The sequence below is a fragment of the Hypoxylon trugodes genome, assembly GCF_022578975.1.
Source record: "Hypoxylon trugodes strain CBS 135444 unplaced genomic scaffold F4822scaffold_4, whole genome shotgun sequence".
Lineage (NCBI taxonomy): Eukaryota > Fungi > Ascomycota > Sordariomycetes > Xylariales > Hypoxylaceae > Hypoxylon > Hypoxylon trugodes.
The window spans coordinates 3,877,920-3,895,171 of record NW_026250019.1 but is presented as its reverse complement, the minus strand read 5'-3'; the positions used below and the strand labels follow the sequence as shown (position 1 = coordinate 3,895,171).

The 17,252-nt window shown below is 48.0% G+C and overlaps 4 protein-coding genes across 4 annotated transcripts; 3 read left to right on the top strand and 1 right to left on the bottom strand.

Annotated features, from left to right (window-relative positions):
- Nucleotides 1-846: 846 nt before the first annotated feature.
- Nucleotides 847-3,091, top strand: F4822DRAFT_235760 (G protein-coupled glucose receptor regulating Gpa2-domain-containing protein). Its single transcript, XM_051454216.1, has 2 exons — nt 847-1,864; nt 1,963-3,091. Exons 1-2 carry the CDS (start codon nt 1,182-1,184, stop codon nt 2,801-2,803), a joined length of 1,524 nt encoding a protein of 507 aa, XP_051316198.1. The 5' UTR covers nt 847-1,181; the 3' UTR covers nt 2,804-3,091.
- A 1,309-nt stretch (nt 3,092-4,400) lies between these two features.
- Nucleotides 4,401-8,109, top strand: F4822DRAFT_428760 (uncharacterized protein; the record flags this gene model as incomplete). The annotated part of the gene is made up of 2 exons (XM_051460965.1): nt 4,401-6,912; nt 6,968-8,109. 2 exons carry the CDS (start codon nt 4,401-4,403, stop codon nt 8,107-8,109), a joined length of 3,654 nt encoding a protein of 1,217 aa, XP_051316197.1.
- Nucleotides 8,110-8,872: 763 nt separating this feature from the next.
- Nucleotides 8,873-12,920, top strand: F4822DRAFT_443275 (uncharacterized protein; the record flags this gene model as incomplete). The annotated part of the gene is made up of 2 exons (XM_051463088.1): nt 8,873-10,633; nt 10,687-12,920. Exons 1-2 carry the CDS (start codon nt 9,460-9,462, stop codon nt 12,918-12,920), a joined length of 3,408 nt encoding a protein of 1,135 aa, XP_051316196.1. The 5' UTR covers nt 8,873-9,459.
- A 907-nt stretch (nt 12,921-13,827) lies between these two features.
- Nucleotides 13,828-15,850, bottom strand: F4822DRAFT_235642 (Delta(12) fatty acid desaturase). The gene is made up of 2 exons (XM_051454215.1): nt 14,577-15,850; nt 13,828-14,511 (listed from the first exon to the last, which is right to left on the bottom strand). Exons 1-2 carry the CDS (start codon nt 15,607-15,609, stop codon nt 14,072-14,074), a joined length of 1,473 nt encoding a protein of 490 aa, XP_051316195.1. The 5' UTR covers nt 15,610-15,850; the 3' UTR covers nt 13,828-14,071.
- Between the last annotated feature and the right edge of the window lie 1,402 nt (nt 15,851-17,252).

Here is a 17,252-nt window from a genome sequence, read left to right as displayed (position 1 = left end):
CTATTCCCAATTCTCTAATAGCGTCATCATATCTAGACGATGTATTGGCTCGGAGACAAAGCTGCTCAGGGGGCGCGGCACAACCTAAGATGCAGCCAAGGCCCTATATTAAGATGCTTAATGAACCAAAAGGGAGTTCGTGTCTAGCCCACGTTACCCATATGATAATCAATACAAGCAAACATGTCTCTCCTATACCCAGTTAAATATAACGTATCATACTTTTCCCAACGTGCTGCTCATCTTTAGACTCTCGAGTCATAAAGGTGGAAATGTATACATAAATACTTAGATATAATTATCTGCATACTTAGGCAGTGCTGATATGTTGCGATGAACCGAGTGAGGCCTTTACTTACATTCATCGTAGTTACTAGTGTGAGGTCAAAGCGACATATTCTCCACGCGCTGAAACTCCTGGTCCCAAGATCACTTTATAATATCGTAGAGGATGATAGCGAAGTCTTGGCTAGCATGGCACCGTCCTTTTGTAGTACCCACCCAGTATAATAAGAGTGATCGAGCTTACCGAAGTTTGCTTCCCACCACGTGGCTGGAATAAGAGAAGTTGTACTAGAATGCTAGTGCCCCCGAAATTGATTCTTTGTACTTTTCCATTGCTAGCTTGACGTTTCGAAATATAGTTCGCGATGTTGTTGGGCGAGTCTTTGTACGACCCCTAGGCTGAAGCGAAGACTAGCATGGAGAATTCTTCTTCAATGGTGGCGCTAACACCAGCTAGTAAATCTAGGCCATGCCATCGCCGGTAAAGCTATCCCATAAAAGGGTAAGGTGCATGAATAAACGAAGACCCGGCTTCTTGGACTCAGCCTAGGATTCTAGACAAGAATTAGTTGACAGGTCCCTAGGTCAGTACGGTGTACGAACCGTCAATATCGCCCACAGGAGAACTGTTCGTTACTAGCCCCAAAAGTTCAAAGTAGGGCTCAGAACACTCTAACGCATCATCACAACCTCGGCGAGGGATCCACGCTGAGCATTGGCCGGTTTTTATACCTTTCCATTCCCCTTGAAGTAAAACTGATCGGAAAATAAATCTTGACGGAACCGTCACTTACACGGGAGTGGCTTTTAACTAGCTGTGCTGCCTTTTCGTTAGCCCCCTCTTCTACGAAGCTTCCTAACCGTTAGGTTTGAGGGAAAGGGACGTCGAGAGGGACATGACCTATACCGACGACTATGGTCCATTGGACCCTATCAGCGATACGCTGTCGCCTCTGGCAGCAAGTCATCGTAATGGTCTCATAGCTGTTGCTGTTTGTGGCATGATATCGTTCGTCACGACATCCACATTATTCTTATATTTGACGTACAAGTTGATTACCTGGCACGTACGGACCCCGAAGGCAGAGGATGACGGACACCAAACCCCGGCGAATGACCTGTCATTAGGCCTAGCTCAAAGGAATTTCGGATTAACCAAGAAGACAATCTTGCAAGAGCAAGAAGGAAATGCACCGAGAAAACAGAGACATGGACGAGGGCCACCTAACCAATTTCTTGTCCTTGTATACAATTTGTTTTTTGCCGATATGCACCAATCGACGGCTTTCATGCTGAATATACCGTGGATACAAAGGAATGAAATTACTGTTAGTAATCCGACATGCTGGGCTCAAGGTTGGTTCGTGTCTACTGGAGATCTATCAGCAAGTTGTTTCATCTGTGCCATCGCCATTCACACGTACCTCACTGTGGTGAAGGGTTATAAGCCCCCTCACTGGGCGCTGTATCTCGCGATTACCGGGCTTTGGGTGTTCATCTACGTTATGGCTATCGTCGGAGTAGCCGCAACCAACAATGGAAGAGGAGCGGGTGGATTTTATGTTAGGGCAGCAGCCTGGTAAGTAGACCGTTCATCAATATCTCCATATTCTTCGATATGATTTTCCTCCATTGCCCTTCCAAATTAGAGATACGAAGGGGCTAACATGACGATAGGTGCTGGGTAAATGTTAGGTTCGAAAATCTCCGTCTCTGGCTTCACTATTTCTGGATCTTCCTCTCGTTCCTGGTAACCAGTGTGTTATATCTCCTCATCTTCATGTTTCTCCAAAAGCAGAAGACTTTCTCCCAACCACTTTCGCACAGCCGGTCGTCGGCGTCGGCACGACCGGACGCAAACGGCAAATCCGGTCGAAATACCTCTGGCCATCACCCGGCGTTCCTTATCTACCCCGTCATATACATACTATGCACGGCACCATTGGCTTTGGGGCGTGTGGTGACCATGTCGGGACGAGACGTCAGTATAGCATATTTCTGTTTGGCTGGTGCGATGATTGCTTCCAATGGTTGGTTGGATGTGCTCTTATTTTCCACGACAAGGCATTCCATTATCTTCAACGCGTCTCCCGACTCCGAGAACACAGGCCTGGAGACATTCGCGTTTATGAGGACACCACATTGGAGACAATACGGAAACATGGTTTGGGTACAGGGTGGAGCACAGACTAGCAATGGCGAAGATGAAGGCCGAACTAGGGAGAGGAGGAGAGCTGCAGGGGGATTAGACAGGATTGGTCAACTGATAGGATGGGGTGGAAGAGATGGCCGCTCTATTACCGGTCGCTGGATGGGAGGCCAGGGAAGTGGTAGCCAGGAATCCTTGAGGGGTACAACGGCGGCGGCGGAGACGGGAATCCAGATGGATACAGTCACGACAGTAGTGGTCGAGATTGAACAGGGCAATGCTAAAACGAGGTCGCGGGAGCCGTCTGCCCACTCGATTGATAGTTCGGAGAAGGTCCTCGCCCATAGAGCGGGGAGTTTACGGTTATGAATGAAGCTGCAATTGCTTCTGTACGATGCTGGATAGAGAAAAAAAAGGAAATGAAGGAAATAGTTAGAGTATCTCAACTAAAACTAAGATAAAGTGAAATTAGGTATACAATACCGTCGTAGATACCCAGTTACCCACATTTTAGGTGTATATAGAGCGGACAACCTGGATACCTATATGTGCCTGGGCTGGAATTTGATTGAATTGTAAGGCAGATTTGAATGCTTTTAGGGGGAGAATGGGGTAAACAATAAGAGTGATAATTTTGCCAGCTGTCAAAGAGGTGGCAGCAGTTGGTATATCAAAAACATAATACTGCGTCCACAAATATTGTACCTGCGTACTTCAATGTTCTTACCCCGATGTCCGAAAATGTATTAGCGCAAGCAAGTGCTCACCATCTGACCAATTAACCAGTCATACATAATGTACCAATCAAGCAACCTACTCCACCCCTAATAAGTCACCTAATCCGACTCTTCCTCTCCCTCATCCCCACGCCCCTCCCCAGGCGCCCCCCTGCTCACAACATGGACACGTACAATAATAACAATAATAACCATTTTATCCGTGGCGTGTGGGTTCCTCACAAGATTCCACCCAATCTGACGATTAAGAGGGCTGGTCTTTTCCTGTCCGCCTATCTCACGAAGCCGATCGAAACAAGATGTACGAAACCAAAAGAGTCTAACCGCTTATGCTGGCCACTCATCTCACCACATCGCATTACGAATAAAAGAGAAAAAAAAAAAAAGGAATCCTTCATATGGTACACGGCAGAACCACACACATACCTACTAGCCTATCTTGCTCATCAACGCAACACCTATTATTAGCTACTAAATAACCAATATCGTTTTCCACGGCATCTATCATCTTTTACCATCTTTCATCCATGTGCCGTTCCTCGATGTCAGCGGGGTATAGAAAACGATTACCTTAGCTACCTAGGTATCTAGGCACACGATATTATACGGGTTATGTTCTGAATCCGAATCCGAATCTATAAAAGGCGCTGTTCCATTTAGTTAGACATTTAGCGACAAAATTACGTGGAACCTCTGTCCTTGTTGGTTGTTCATTGGACCAAGACAGCTTCGGTTTGCCCACCAATTCGTTTGTCGATACCATACTCCTCTACGTCCGTTCCGTTGGCGACTTGGGTTTAGTTTCCCCAGCTGGGAGCGAGGTTACGTACTACTCGTTGACGATCGTAAAATCATCCATTACGAGCCTTGCCAGTCAACCCAGACTATTTTCCTCGATCTACGCCACGGCAGGAAGCACAACGATAATCTTTCGAGTCCTCTCTCGGGTGCCTTCTTACATCCCACCTCACGCCCGACATTGTCTTTTTCTCCCTTACGGCCGTCGAGTTGGGTTGTCACCTATCACTATCGTCATATTGTGCTGTGGATACTGTTCCATCTTGGTATCCCTTTTCATCGGTCGGTTTAGCCAGCAGATACCCAAGTCCTTCCTTTCCCTCGCCCGACTCGCCTTAATGTGATCCGACAATTGTCCCCATCGCTTCCTCTTCTTTCTCTACCCTCGAGCTTCCGCCACTTCCGACCGACTCCACGTTGACGTCTTCAATATGCTGCGACGGCCTCCTGGCGAGGGACGGCTCGTCGCTCAACAGCGCAAGGTCCTACTCGCGTTAGTCGTCATCTTTCTACCATGGCTTCACCTTGTCGATGCTCAGCAGCAGCAACACCGGCAACAATCACCTCCCGAACGAGCCCCTGTTCCTAACCTCCTTAACGAATACAATCATGAAAATATAGCTTTAAATAAACATGATATTCATAGCCGCGACATCCCAAGTCCCCGACACGAGTCCGCTTTTGGCGCCGAGCAAGTCGTAGGGAACATTGCGGCCGCCGTTCCCTCCTCCGCGGCACGTAACGCTCACGAGAACTCGGCCGCTGATCGCATGGACACTATCACTGCTAATAAGCAACAACTCGGACATGTACCCTTTCCTAACGATGCGAGCGCCCTCGCAACTTTGGCTCCGGCTCCGCCCGTTCGAGCACCAAATTCTCCAAGACACTTGCCTAGCATACTTGCCGGTGCTGGGCTCTCCTCGCCGCAGACTGCGCGGAGTCTGGAGAAATGGGAAGTAGAAGACTACATTCTTCTGGCGACCGTCGATGGACATCTTTATGCTGTCAACCGCGAATCTGGTGATGAGCGTTGGCACCTTCAAGTCGAACAGCCTATCGTCGAGACTATCCATCACCGCCCTAACAGTTCCCTGGGCGGCAGCCGGGATGCCCAAGATCGTCATCCCCTTGACGATTATATCTGGGCTGTTGAGCCTACTCAAAATGGCGCCCTTTATGCTTGGACGCCCTCTGGCTTCGGCAGTGGTTTGATGAGCACAGGCTTGACTATGAAACAATTAGTCGAGGAATTCGGCTCTTATGCAGTTCAGAATCCACCTGTGGTCTATACCGGCCATAAGAGGACGACCATGATAACTCTAGACGCCGCTACTGGTCGCGTATTAAAATGGTTTGGTCAGGCTGGCTCCCAGGTCGACCAGAGCGCCACCTGTTTCCCTCCGAATGGACGCTTTGCCGACTCGGACAGTGAAGAATGTAGCGATAGCGGCACTATTACTCTTAGTCGGACAGAGTATATAGTAACTATTCATCGATCCGACGACGGCAGGGAGATAGCTACCCTTAAATACGCGGAATGGGGCCCGAACAATTTTGATAACGACCTCCACCAGCAATACCGAGCGACTCATGACAATCGATACTTCACTAGTCAACATGACGGTAAGGTCTATGCACTTGTTCACCCCAGCGGGATCACATCCTTCGCCTTGCAATTTTCCGTCCCCGTTGCACGCGTCTTTGACATCGCCCGACCCGAAGATGCTCCCCCTGGCAGCAACCCGGAGCTTGTCCTACTTCCTCAACCGATCCCCCCTGCTCGAGATGAAGATTCTGCCCGTGCTAGAAGCCATAGTGTCTTCCTCAACCAAACCGAATCTGGGAGCTGGTATGCTATGTCGGGCTGGTTATACCCGTTGATTGTCGATGCTCCCGCAGCACAGTCGAGCCATAGAAATAGATGGAACAACGAGAACCCTTGGAACACGCTTGACAATATCTGGGCAAACAAGGCACTGATTGGTACTCACGTCCTTGGGAATGCAAGGAGTGTGGCACGGTGGTCACCAACCCTACCTCCAAGCTTGCCTTCTCGTCCCTTTCCACCGGAGTCTGATAACGACGACAACGAATCTACTATGCCGAGTCCGTTCCCCGACCCTGACCCTGACCCTGACCCTCCCAGTATCGTTGGCAAAGTCATCACTCTTCCTCAATATGCTGCAGATAAGACGCTGGACTTTTTGATGAACCCAATTCTAGTTCCTGTCCTCGTGTACTTACTTATCCGTTATCGTAAGGACATAATTAGATGGATAAGAGGGCGGCTTGGACCAAAGGAATACCTTGATACACTAACATACGTGTTCTCCACCGACACCGTCCCAGAACCTTCCCAGGAATCCGTTACTGATGAGGTTCATCCGCCGGGCGTTGATGCGATCAGGAAACACGAGCCAGCAGTAGCTGAACTAGGGAGCGAAGAAAATGCTGTTCCAGCAACGGTAACAATTGTGGAACCCGAGCCAATAGAAGGTGACGGCGACCGTGAACAGCAACAGACTGAAAGCGAGTCCCCCGAGAAAAAGAAGAAAGCTCATCGCGGCCGAAGGGGAGGAGTTAAGCACCGGAAAGGAGCCAAGAAGCAGCGCGACACGTCCGAGAACCCTGACGGAAGAACCACTGTAGATGCTGGAGAGGGCATACCGGGCCTTCAGAACATTGGCATGCCTACCAAACTGGAACCGAATGTGATGACAATGAACAATGACCCTGAGGACGTGAGTGGGCCAATCGTCAAAATTGGTGGTATCGAGGTCAATCAAGATGAGCAACTTGGCATGGGCAGCAATGGCACTATTGTGTTCGCAGGGAAATTCCACGGTCGAGATGTCGCGGTTAAACGTATGCTCACTCAATTCTGGGACATCGCTACACAAGAGACCCAGTTACTATTGGAAAGTGATCATCACCCTAACGGTACAACCCAATTATCGCCGCCATTCCGTTTACGCTTGCTAATTTGTGTATACAGTTATACGATATTTCGCCATGTCGAAGAATGACAGTTTCTTATATATTGCGCTAGAGCTGTGTCAAGCTTCCCTGTCGGATATCGTTGAGAAGCCTATGATGTATCGAGATCTTGCGCAGGCGGGTGAAATGGATTTGCCCCGAGTTCTACTACAAATTGCGCATGGGCTAGGATTCCTCCACGACCTCCGCATCGTACATCGTGATCTGAAGCCACAGAACATTCTTGTGACTATGGGTAGAGATGGAAAACCTCGGCTGCTTGTGTCGGACTTCGGACTATGCAAGAAGCTCGAGGGTGGCCAATCCTCTTTCGGTGCCACCACGGCCCATGCTGCTGGCACTTCGGGCTGGCGCGCACCCGAGCTCCTCCTAGATGACGATGCCCGCGAATCCTCTACGATGTCCATGGCCAGTACGCACAGCGACTCGAGTCAGTTAGTCAGTGCTGATGTCATGCCCAATCGTCGTGCCACGCGAGCAATTGATATCTTCAGTCTTGGCCTTGTCTTTTTCTATGTGCTTACCAAAGGTCTACACCCATTCGATTGTGGCGATCGGTACATGAGAGAAGTCAACATTCGAAAGGGCCAGTTTAATCTTAAGCCGTTGGATGTACTCGGGGACTTCGCGCACGAAGCCAAAGCGCTAGTTGAGACAATGCTACGATCCGACCCTAGAGCACGGCCATCGGCTAGGGATGTAATGTCGCACCCGTTCTTCTGGTCGGCAAAAGAGCGACTTGCTTTCCTCTGCGATGTGTCGGATCACTTCGAACTGGAGCCTCGCGATCCGCCATCCAAGGCTTTGGTGGAGTTGGAGGCATGCGCTCCTCAAGTCTGCCGAGGCGACTTTCTCAAATCACTGCCCAAGGAATTCGTGGACAGTTTAGGCAAACAACGCAAGTACACAGGTTCGAGACTCTTGGATCTACTGCGAGCGCTTAGAAACAAGCGATTCCACTACGGAGATATGAGCGAACCTTTGAAAAAGATGGTAGGACCTTTGCCAGATGGTTACCTAGGTTTTTGGACTAGGCGCTTCCCGAATTTGCTTATTATATGCTGTACGGTCGTTTACAAGCTGGATCTTGAGGAGTTGGATACATTTAAGGAATACTTCATGCCAAGGGCACCTCTATGATCGCCAAGTACATGTCTATTTAAGAAGTCGGATCAATATATCAATTGTTGCGCAACCTAAAAGCCTCATGGCCTCTCGCTGTGATATTTCTTAGGTATGATGAGTTATAAATGAATGGTTGGGACATTGAACCCGGAAATATCTCCAAGCCACCTACATGTGGGTACATACGTACGTGTAAATATCATTGATACTATTTTGTAGGTACATCATAGAGCCCCAGATATTGGAGGTTGTGCTAATTACAGGGATGTCCTTAGGTACGTACATAAGTACTTTAAAGGTACTATTACGATATGCGTATTGTGTTTAATAGACCTTGTCCATTTAAAGGGCACATCTGGAATACTTCAACTTTACTTAAACGCGTCTCTAAATGAAGCTCATACATGTACAAATAAATACGCGTTTCTTTTCCCAAGCTACGATTTTACCTCATGCTTCTTATAGGTTGGTACAATACCTCGTACCTTCATCATAAGTAATTGTCGGTAGGTATCCTATGAGCTATGGCTACATGTATCTGGATACAAAGGTATAAGCTGATATGACCTGTCATTCTCTAGGAGTTGTCTACGTCTTTTTTAGACTGCACCGCATACTGTGCATTATCCCATTATCCCAGCCCGGGAGAGTGCGTGAATTTGTACTTTTGCATTTCACATTGTCTACGCGTTTTCGAATGGACTAGAATATCTGCCCCAGGTACCCAGGAAACAGGTACCCAAGCGGAAGGTTGTTCGTGCTATCACCGTCTCCTACCAACCTTGGTAGACAGACATCTTGCTTTTTTCAGGACTACCTGCTGGGATAGGTACACGATAAGTAAAGCTCTGTATGCCAGGAGAGTAGAGTGTTAATTAAATAACAACGCCACTGGGAACCCATCTACTACTCACTGTTATCATCTGCGAGACTGTCTATCACAGTCCCTTCTCGCGTTCACGTCACCACCGTCACCACCAACAATTCCACTGCCTCTAGTAATCCTTATTTCTATCTCTTCTCCCTTTTCATTTCCCTTCGAACTATCACCTATCTTAGTCCGATTAATTAGAGGACGCGATAGTTGATCTACTGGCCCAACCATCAATCAACACACACTCCACCTCATGAGGTTATCGCATTCGTTCTACTTTTTCAGTTCCCGAATATTGAGATGCATGGTTTCCTCATATCTTCTTAATCTTCTCCTCACCAATTCTCCCGAGAACTACTCAGTATACTCTCCTTTCCACTCACAACCTTGTCATCTACACCTCTTTTGATCCTATATGAGGCTCGCTTCATTCAATGCTACGCATACAGCATCATCACTCCGGAACGCATGTCTGATATGATCCCATCACTATGTCCATGGACCTTACGAAGTTGGGGAGAGCAGGAGACTGCGCGCGAAAACGCACCACTCCAACTTCAACTGGATCCCTCCCAGCTAATGCTAGGACTCATGTAAAATCATACAAAGTGGAAAAGTCCCAAACGCCAAACTCCAAGGACTTGCCTGCTGTAAAAGACCTGGATAAGTTCCGACCCAAGCGTGGGCCGGCCGTTAAAGAGTCACCTAAGTTACGCTCCCAACCTCTCGGCTCCTCAAAAGCAAAACTGAATAGCACAGCTCGAGTCATAAAATCTGGTTGTACAAACAGCGTCAAAAAGCCAAATCCAGGCCAAGTTGGCAGCGTTCTCGGAGTTTCTAAGATACCTAGTGGAGAAACAAAAGCAAAATATGTGACTGCTATGTCAGATAGCCATCGCAAGGTAACTAGCTCGGGCCGACAAGATCCGTATGATATCCCCTCTGGCAGCGAAGTCGATGATGCTTCGGGGGGAAAACGAGTATCTATTACTACTAGCCAAAGGATCCACTCGTCTCCAAGTAAGGCGAGAGCGAATACCATTTCTTTGAGGAATCCTATATATACGCTACCATTGACACCCACACCAACGTCTCGTACTCGCCCGGCTACCTCTAATAGCCTTGGTTCATCTCGAAACACCCCAATCGAGATCCCGGCAGACAACGCGATCATACCATCATCACCCCCATCTCACGATGTAGGATCTAGTCAAATATCGACTTCCGTACGTCCACCCGTCAAATCGTTTGGGAAGCGTTTCTCCCGTGCGACTAATGATCACCTAAATACGACAGACGGGCTTCAAAACACGGCCCCGGTTTTAATGTCTAATAATCCAAAGTCGAAGTCGACTCTTGGTCAACATCGAAGTTCGCCGATTTCACTCGATAGTGATATCACTTCGTCTAAAAAGAAGCACGAAGACCGTAAAAAGCCTGTGGAATATGGACAACCCAGAAAAAACGGCCAGGCTGGGAGCTCGCCCAATCAGCCTCATATCTCCGATGCGCCCAACGGCCCAAAGCAGCAGCGATGTCAAGGCAATGAGGATAAGGTTAGGAAGGCAAAAAAGACCATCGCACTCCCGAAGATCATAAAGTCATCGCCTGAGACGACCATTCGTAGCGAAAGGAAGGCCGCGAAGGTCCATTTCGATCACGAAGGTTCGTCTTCACCTTTCATAAGCAACGCTAACATATTTGCTAAAATTTACCAGATGATGAGCCTGCCCCAAAAGTCTCCGTCGAGGAGCCCGACCACTCTGATGACGAATACCTTCCGCCTTCTAACGATGAGCAACAATCAATCGCAAGCTCGGATAATGGTGCCATCTCGTCGCGAACGCCAAAACCCGGAACCCCAACATGCGCTGTTGAAAACACACAACCGTCGGAATCTAGCCCTACTCGATGTCTCCGCAGTGATTCGTACCCCGAACCCACAACTTCATTCACCCCAATCAACAAACCACCATCGAAGCCAGCCAAGCGTGAATCAACCACCAGATCTCCAACATCTAGATCAAGTCACGATCATCCAGCATCAGCATGTAACGCTGTTCTTAGCAAGTCAAGCTCGCGCAAACGCGAAGTCAAGACAAATAGAAAAGATACCAGAAAGGACCGTCAAATTGATAGTGAAAACATAAATGGAAACGGACCAAAGAATAGAGCAAAGGCACAATGGACCCCGTATACGTGGATGGAAAAGTACGAAGTCATGTTTCAGGTCAAAAAAGGCAAGTCCATAATCTTCAACGGACCGTTCTGTGGTTGGATTCTTGAGGGACCCGGGGAGGGAAGCTATATGCCTGGCTATCACGCACCGAGTGAAAGCACATTAGCTATTGCAGAGGAAGACGCTACCCTCAGAGCTAAGTCGATGCTGGCCGACTCCCCAATTGACTTAACATCAGAAGGAGAAAATCCAGATGACGAAGTTCGCGAAAGTAATATTCAGCAAAACGCCCGCCAGGACACGATAGTATCAAACAATGTAGAATACTCAGCACCCATTTCAAAAGAGGAATCTCGTCACGCGGCGGACCCACCATGTACACCAGAAGTATCACGGGCCTCGGGGCCTGAACACGAAGATAAGACCACAGGGCGAGCAGAGCGTATGAAGAGAACGAGGCACTATATTCTTGCTAGTAGTTCTAGCGACACCACGGATTCGCAACCAGTCATTAACACCCCCGACCCAACCCTCAGTAAACTTCAACTTGGACTTACCTTGAAACCGGCTTTGACCACGGTGTCTAATGATAATCCATCCATATCATCCGCTGCTTCTGAGGCAGCTCCCGCTCTCATTGAACAGCAGCTGTTGAACGATTGTGCGCCACCGTCGAACCAAGAATTAGGAGAACTGATGAGCTCGAGTCCTGCAAAACAATATGCGCGAGCTTCGTCCCCGTCAGTCCTAAATGCCAATGAACAAGCTGACTCCGGCGGCAATGGTTCAATCAATAGTAGTAGCGAATCTAGCTCCGGTATTCCTGCCCGGATGGAAACGCCACCGCAACTTGTAGCAGCACGGCGAAAGCAAGACGAGTCTCTTAGTTTGGACCACCCCAGCGCGGCACATGTTACGAATGGGATCGCCGAAAGACGAACAACTAGATTCTTGGCAGAACGCCCGCCCTCGGCAACGAAGTCCGGCCCCCTTCTAAGCAGGGCAAGTAGCAGTCATATCGGTGTGAATGCCACACCGGGTCCACCCTGCTCGAAGACCAATATTATGATTGAGTTACCAGTTTTAACCGGGGAAGAGCAAGCCGAATATGAGGTGCTCTCTCCCTCTCGGGAAGCCAACGGTTTCTCTACGCCTCCGCCGAAAAGCCTCAAGGAGATTAACGAGGCCACTTCAACAATAAACACGGAATCTAACAATTCGGACGTGGAAGAAGCCCTGAATTATGTATTACGCGAATCGCCAAACTGGTTAGGTGGTATCACAGAGCTGGAAGAGACGGAAGCGGGCGATGCAGGAATAAACATGCCGAAGCCCTCATTAAAACGATCAGGCAAGGATGTGCCGAAGAAGTTGTCGGCGGACACATCCAAACTAATTACACTGGACTCTAATAACCAAGTTCCCAATGTGCCACTCCCAACATGTACCCAGGAGCTTACGAACAAGGACAAAAAACAACTAAAGCAGCCCCCTAGAACACCACGACGGGCACCCGAACCTAGAACTAGGGCGAGGAGTGGCGATAAGACAAATGATCCACTCTCATCAGACACCAGGGGAGAGAAGCGAAATATTCCTCCTTCAAACATTTTAATTGATGAATCGCCCATTGCCAAAAAGCAGAAAACTGACGATAATCGAAGTTATGAGACCGAGGGGAAGGTAAAGAAGGCCAAGAAGAAGAATCACAGCAAACGAGAGCGTGAGCGAACTAGAATCCGCCGAGAGCAGCAGCAGCAGCAGCAACAATAGGCCTCTTGTGTCTGAATATTGGTGCATGGAACTTACACATATGGCTTTTTAACACATATGTTCATGAGCAACCCTGTCTCGCGGCATGTCTTAAGGACCTACTCTATTACACAAGATAGGGACACAGTGGTTTAGTAGGTACCTATTCGTGTAAGTTGATATTACTTATATAGATGGTTTGCTTTGGAACACTTCCAACACTTTGCTGCCTCTTATATAAGTCGGTTTAAGTAGGTGCCTCCTAATATGAACAATGGAATGATAGGCAATATGTTTCTACGTAGTGTTCGTGCTGATTTAATCGACGTACTAATTACTTAGGTATTCATATTTATTATCATTGCTTCTAGTAATAAAGCCTCTACTTCAGAAAACATGTCAAAAATAATCAAGTATGAGTGAAAATATGGCAAAACAAAATCGTAACTAAAGTATCTAGGTAGGTAGAGGATTATGTAGTGTTCGGTAGTTGGGCCTATATAATGTAACCACAATTCGAATGCGGGGAAATCTCCAGATTTTGAAGATCCGGGTCCCCTCTATTTCAGGGAACTCCCAAACAAATCGTTTCGAGGTCAGGTTACATTGTTACGCCGGGCTGACTTATGTATTAGATCACGGATCGGCCGGGATGTGCTCCTTATATCCATTCAACTTTGTATAAACCATAGTTGTCTTAGGCACCCGTTTCCCCTTGTTCATTCCCACACAAACGACTCAACTTACCCCCCTACACCGGGTTGGAAACCGTATGTACTCGGGTACGTAAATAAGACACACAAAAACCCCCATCAAATGTTATTCAAGTTATTATTCTCATTATCATAGCTAGCTGTCTAGTCTATATCTATTTCATTGCGCCCCTATAATTTTTTTATTGCCACCCTCTATGCTGCTCTCTTTTGCTTCCCCTTGAAGCTATAGAAAGAAGCTGAAGCTGGCGAGAATGAATCTCTTTCCCCGCTTCAGCCGTGACAGACAATTGATTAATTCAAATGTGCAGGAACAAGATTACAACCACCGCAGCATAGTGTCACTTTTCGACACGATTCATCGCCCGATCGTATCCAAATATAGCCGAAACGGTGCCATGTATATGCGCACGTCGTCGAAGGCAACGATTATTTTCGAATTCTCAATACGAAGTACCTTTACTCGTCCGCTCCGATCATCATTCCCTTTTGAGGGGCGTTCATCTTCGAAGGCTTGGTACCCAAACCATTTGTATTTCTGAAGAATAGGACACCCTTTCCTTCGCCCTTAGCACCCTCGCTGGGCTCGACCCACTGGCACATCCTCGCACTACGCCACATCGCCTTGATGAAACCGACAGAACCACCCGTAGTATCCGATCGGTAGTGACGACCCATGACCTTCTTAATAGCTTCGCTAGCTTCATCGGCATTGTAGAAAGGAATGGTGGAGACGTAATGGTGGAGGACGTGGGTTTCGATGATACCGTGCATCAGCTGACGGCCGATGAAACCGAACTCACGATCGATGGTTGCCGCGGCACCACGAACATAGTTCCACGACTCAGGCTTGTAGTGAGGTAGAGAGGGGTCGGTGTGTTGTAGGAAGGTAATAGCGACTACGTCACGATTGTTAGAAACAATTGAGCACAACGCATTTGTGAGTGGGGATCGAATGACTTACCAAGCCAGTGGTTGACCCAGAGGTACGGCAGGAAATACCAAACAAACATGTTACCCCAACCAAACTTATTGCCGAGGAATACCAAAGCCGAGATGGTGATAGCCACACCCAAGTCGCTTAGCACGATTAACTTGGCGTCTTTGGCCTCGAATAGGGGACTCGAAGGGTTGAAGTGGTTGACACCAGTAAACCAACCATTCTTCTTGCCCTTTCCGCGGCCCTCGCTTTGGCGTTCGTGGTGGTCGTGTCCGGTAACGTTGGTCATGAGGTAGTTAGGCCAGCCGACAAGCTGCTGACCGACAAGAGTAAGGAGGGTGACGATAGGTGTCTCCTCGCCGAGTTCCGCAAGTTCGTGAACCAGCTTTCCGAGACGACTAGCCTTCTCCTCACGAGTTCTAGGAACGAAAACCATATCGCGCTCCATGTGACCGGTAGCCTTGTGGTGCTTGCCGTGCGAAATCTTCCAGCTGAAATACGGCACCAGGAGAGACGAATGAAGGATCCAGCCCACGGTGTCGTTTAAAACCTTGGACGTACTGAACGACTGGTGTCCACATTCATGGGCCAACACCCAAATGCCGGTACCGGAGAGACCCTGAATAAAGGTATACAAACCCCAAAGGGCAACGCGGGCCGGAGTAGAGGGTAGATTCTCCGGGGTCAGATACGTGTGGAAGAGATAGAAAACTGTGGCTAATTGGACGATATCACGGAAGACATAATACAAGCCCGTGGCGGCGGACCTCTCGAAGCAGTGCTTGGGAATGGCGTCACGAATATCCTTGATAGTATAATCGGGGATCTCAAAGTCATTTCCGTATGTGTCAATGAGCTTTCCGTGGGAAGCACTACTCGGTTCGAACGAGGACATGGAAGAAAGAGAGGTTGATGATGCGGAAGGTCTAGGGGAGTCGATTGGAGAACCAATGGCGGTAGATGGGGACGAGACATCGGTGTCGGCGGTGGTAGATGTGATGGTTCGTCGAAGCGCAGGATTCTGGCGCGGAAGGCCAGTAGAAACTGCGGAAGCCATGATGATGAATATGTATCCTCCTCTTTCTAAGAATGGTTATGTGGTACAACAGAGCTGCACAAGGCTGTGTTGATCTGTTGAATTCGAGTCGACGAGGTGAGGACGGAGGGAGGGAGGGAAGAAATAAGAGTTGTCCGTGTGGTGACAACTATTCCTAATGGAATACCTAAACCTCTGAGACTAGTAATTGTACTAGTGATCAATGGAGGGAAAGCTTCCTATTTCCGAGGCTTTTTTAACTTCGAAGCCGTCCGTATGGCCGATTTGTTGAAATCAGCAACAGGAAACTCAACGTCCCACGGCAGTACAGCACCGTATGGATGGCTTGAGAAGAAATAAAAAGAAGTTAATAAGGAGGGAAGACGACCCAATACCAAATCGAATTGGTTAGGAAGAGAGTGACAACGTTACAATGACCCCTTTACTTTATAAGAGGAAAGGTAGATAAATAGGAGTCAAGTATTCGCCTCTTGTCTCCCTATATGCGAAAACGAGACAAGCATTATGTACCTATTGGGGGGAGACGAAGGAAAGAAAGAGAAAAAAAAAAAGTTAAATCGCTTATGTCGTTACCTCAATGTTCCAGTGCTGCTGCATGTAGGAAAAAAGTCAGGGGGGTTGTTATTTCCTCGAGGTACTTTTACTCGATAGAACGGTGAGAAGATACATATGTACTTCGGTGCATCATTTTACGCACAGCGAAGCGTTGCTACCTAGGTACTTCGTGCTACGCTAAGAGATATTTGACTGGGTCCCGCCCTATTTAGCATGATTCGAACCCCCCCAAAGCTTCGGCACCCAGCCCAATTTCAGGGTCCACCGCTTATCCCATTAGCCATTCCTTACCCATCTTGGGAAGTACCTAGGTTTCTTTAATGCTACGCCACCACATGTAAAACATTTCCATAATGCAAGAGTAAAGACAAAAAGTTATTCCTACACATATTTTACATACGTATCTACCTACACACACTTCCACATCCACATCCACATACAATTGGAATTATGTACGTACCACCTACATCTTGTAACACTACTACTTAATACCTAGGTAGCCCTAGAGACATATGGGAAAACCCACATCGGCATCTGATAAGAGGAAGAAAAGGAAATCTAAAAAAGATAATCAGTTCGATCAGGGTTACCCTTCACCGCCCTTCATTTGTGTCGTCTGTCTGATGCCACCATTTAGACTCTCCGCCAATTGCTATCAGCAGGGCTAGACCCAGCACGACATGAAGATCACACACATTTGTACCTATATACTACCGATGTTATGCAATACGAACGCCGCAAACTGGTCAGGTTGCCCTTTTTTGCGACAGTTTATACTACTGTACCTAGGTATTGGACTACACAATTCTTACATACATTGTCACTTTTGGGTAGGGCGCCGGTCGGCTGGACTTTCTGATCGACCTATTAGACCATCTCGACTGTTTCCTTAGCAGCGGACAAGCCGTGACAACTGACGAAGCTGTCCACTACTCAGGTGTCCCCTTTATCCCTAACAGAATTAACCCCGCGCGAAGCGGACCTGCCTGCCTGCCTGCCAACCTGTCTCGACACATTCCCCCCGGCTGGCTGCAGAATGCCGAGAAAAAAAAGAAAAAGAAGAATCATCACCGTCGTATGTCATCAGC

Bases quoted from the DNA above. Each gene is read 5' to 3' on its own strand.
- F4822DRAFT_235642 (XM_051454215.1), bottom strand. From the start codon at position 15,609: ATGGCTTCCGCAGTTTCTACTGGCCTTCCGCGCCAGAATCCTGCGCTT. The intron at 14,512-14,576 runs GTAAGTCATTCG...ATCGTGACGTAG, and splicing joins CTGGGTCAACCACTGGCTTG to TCGCTATTACCTTCCTACAA.
- F4822DRAFT_235760 (XM_051454216.1), top strand. From the start codon at position 1,182: ATGACCTATACCGACGACTATGGTCCATTGGACCCTATCAGCGATACG. The intron at 1,865-1,962 runs GTAAGTAGACCG...ACATGACGATAG, and splicing joins TATGTTAGGGCAGCAGCCTG to GTGCTGGGTAAATGTTAGGT.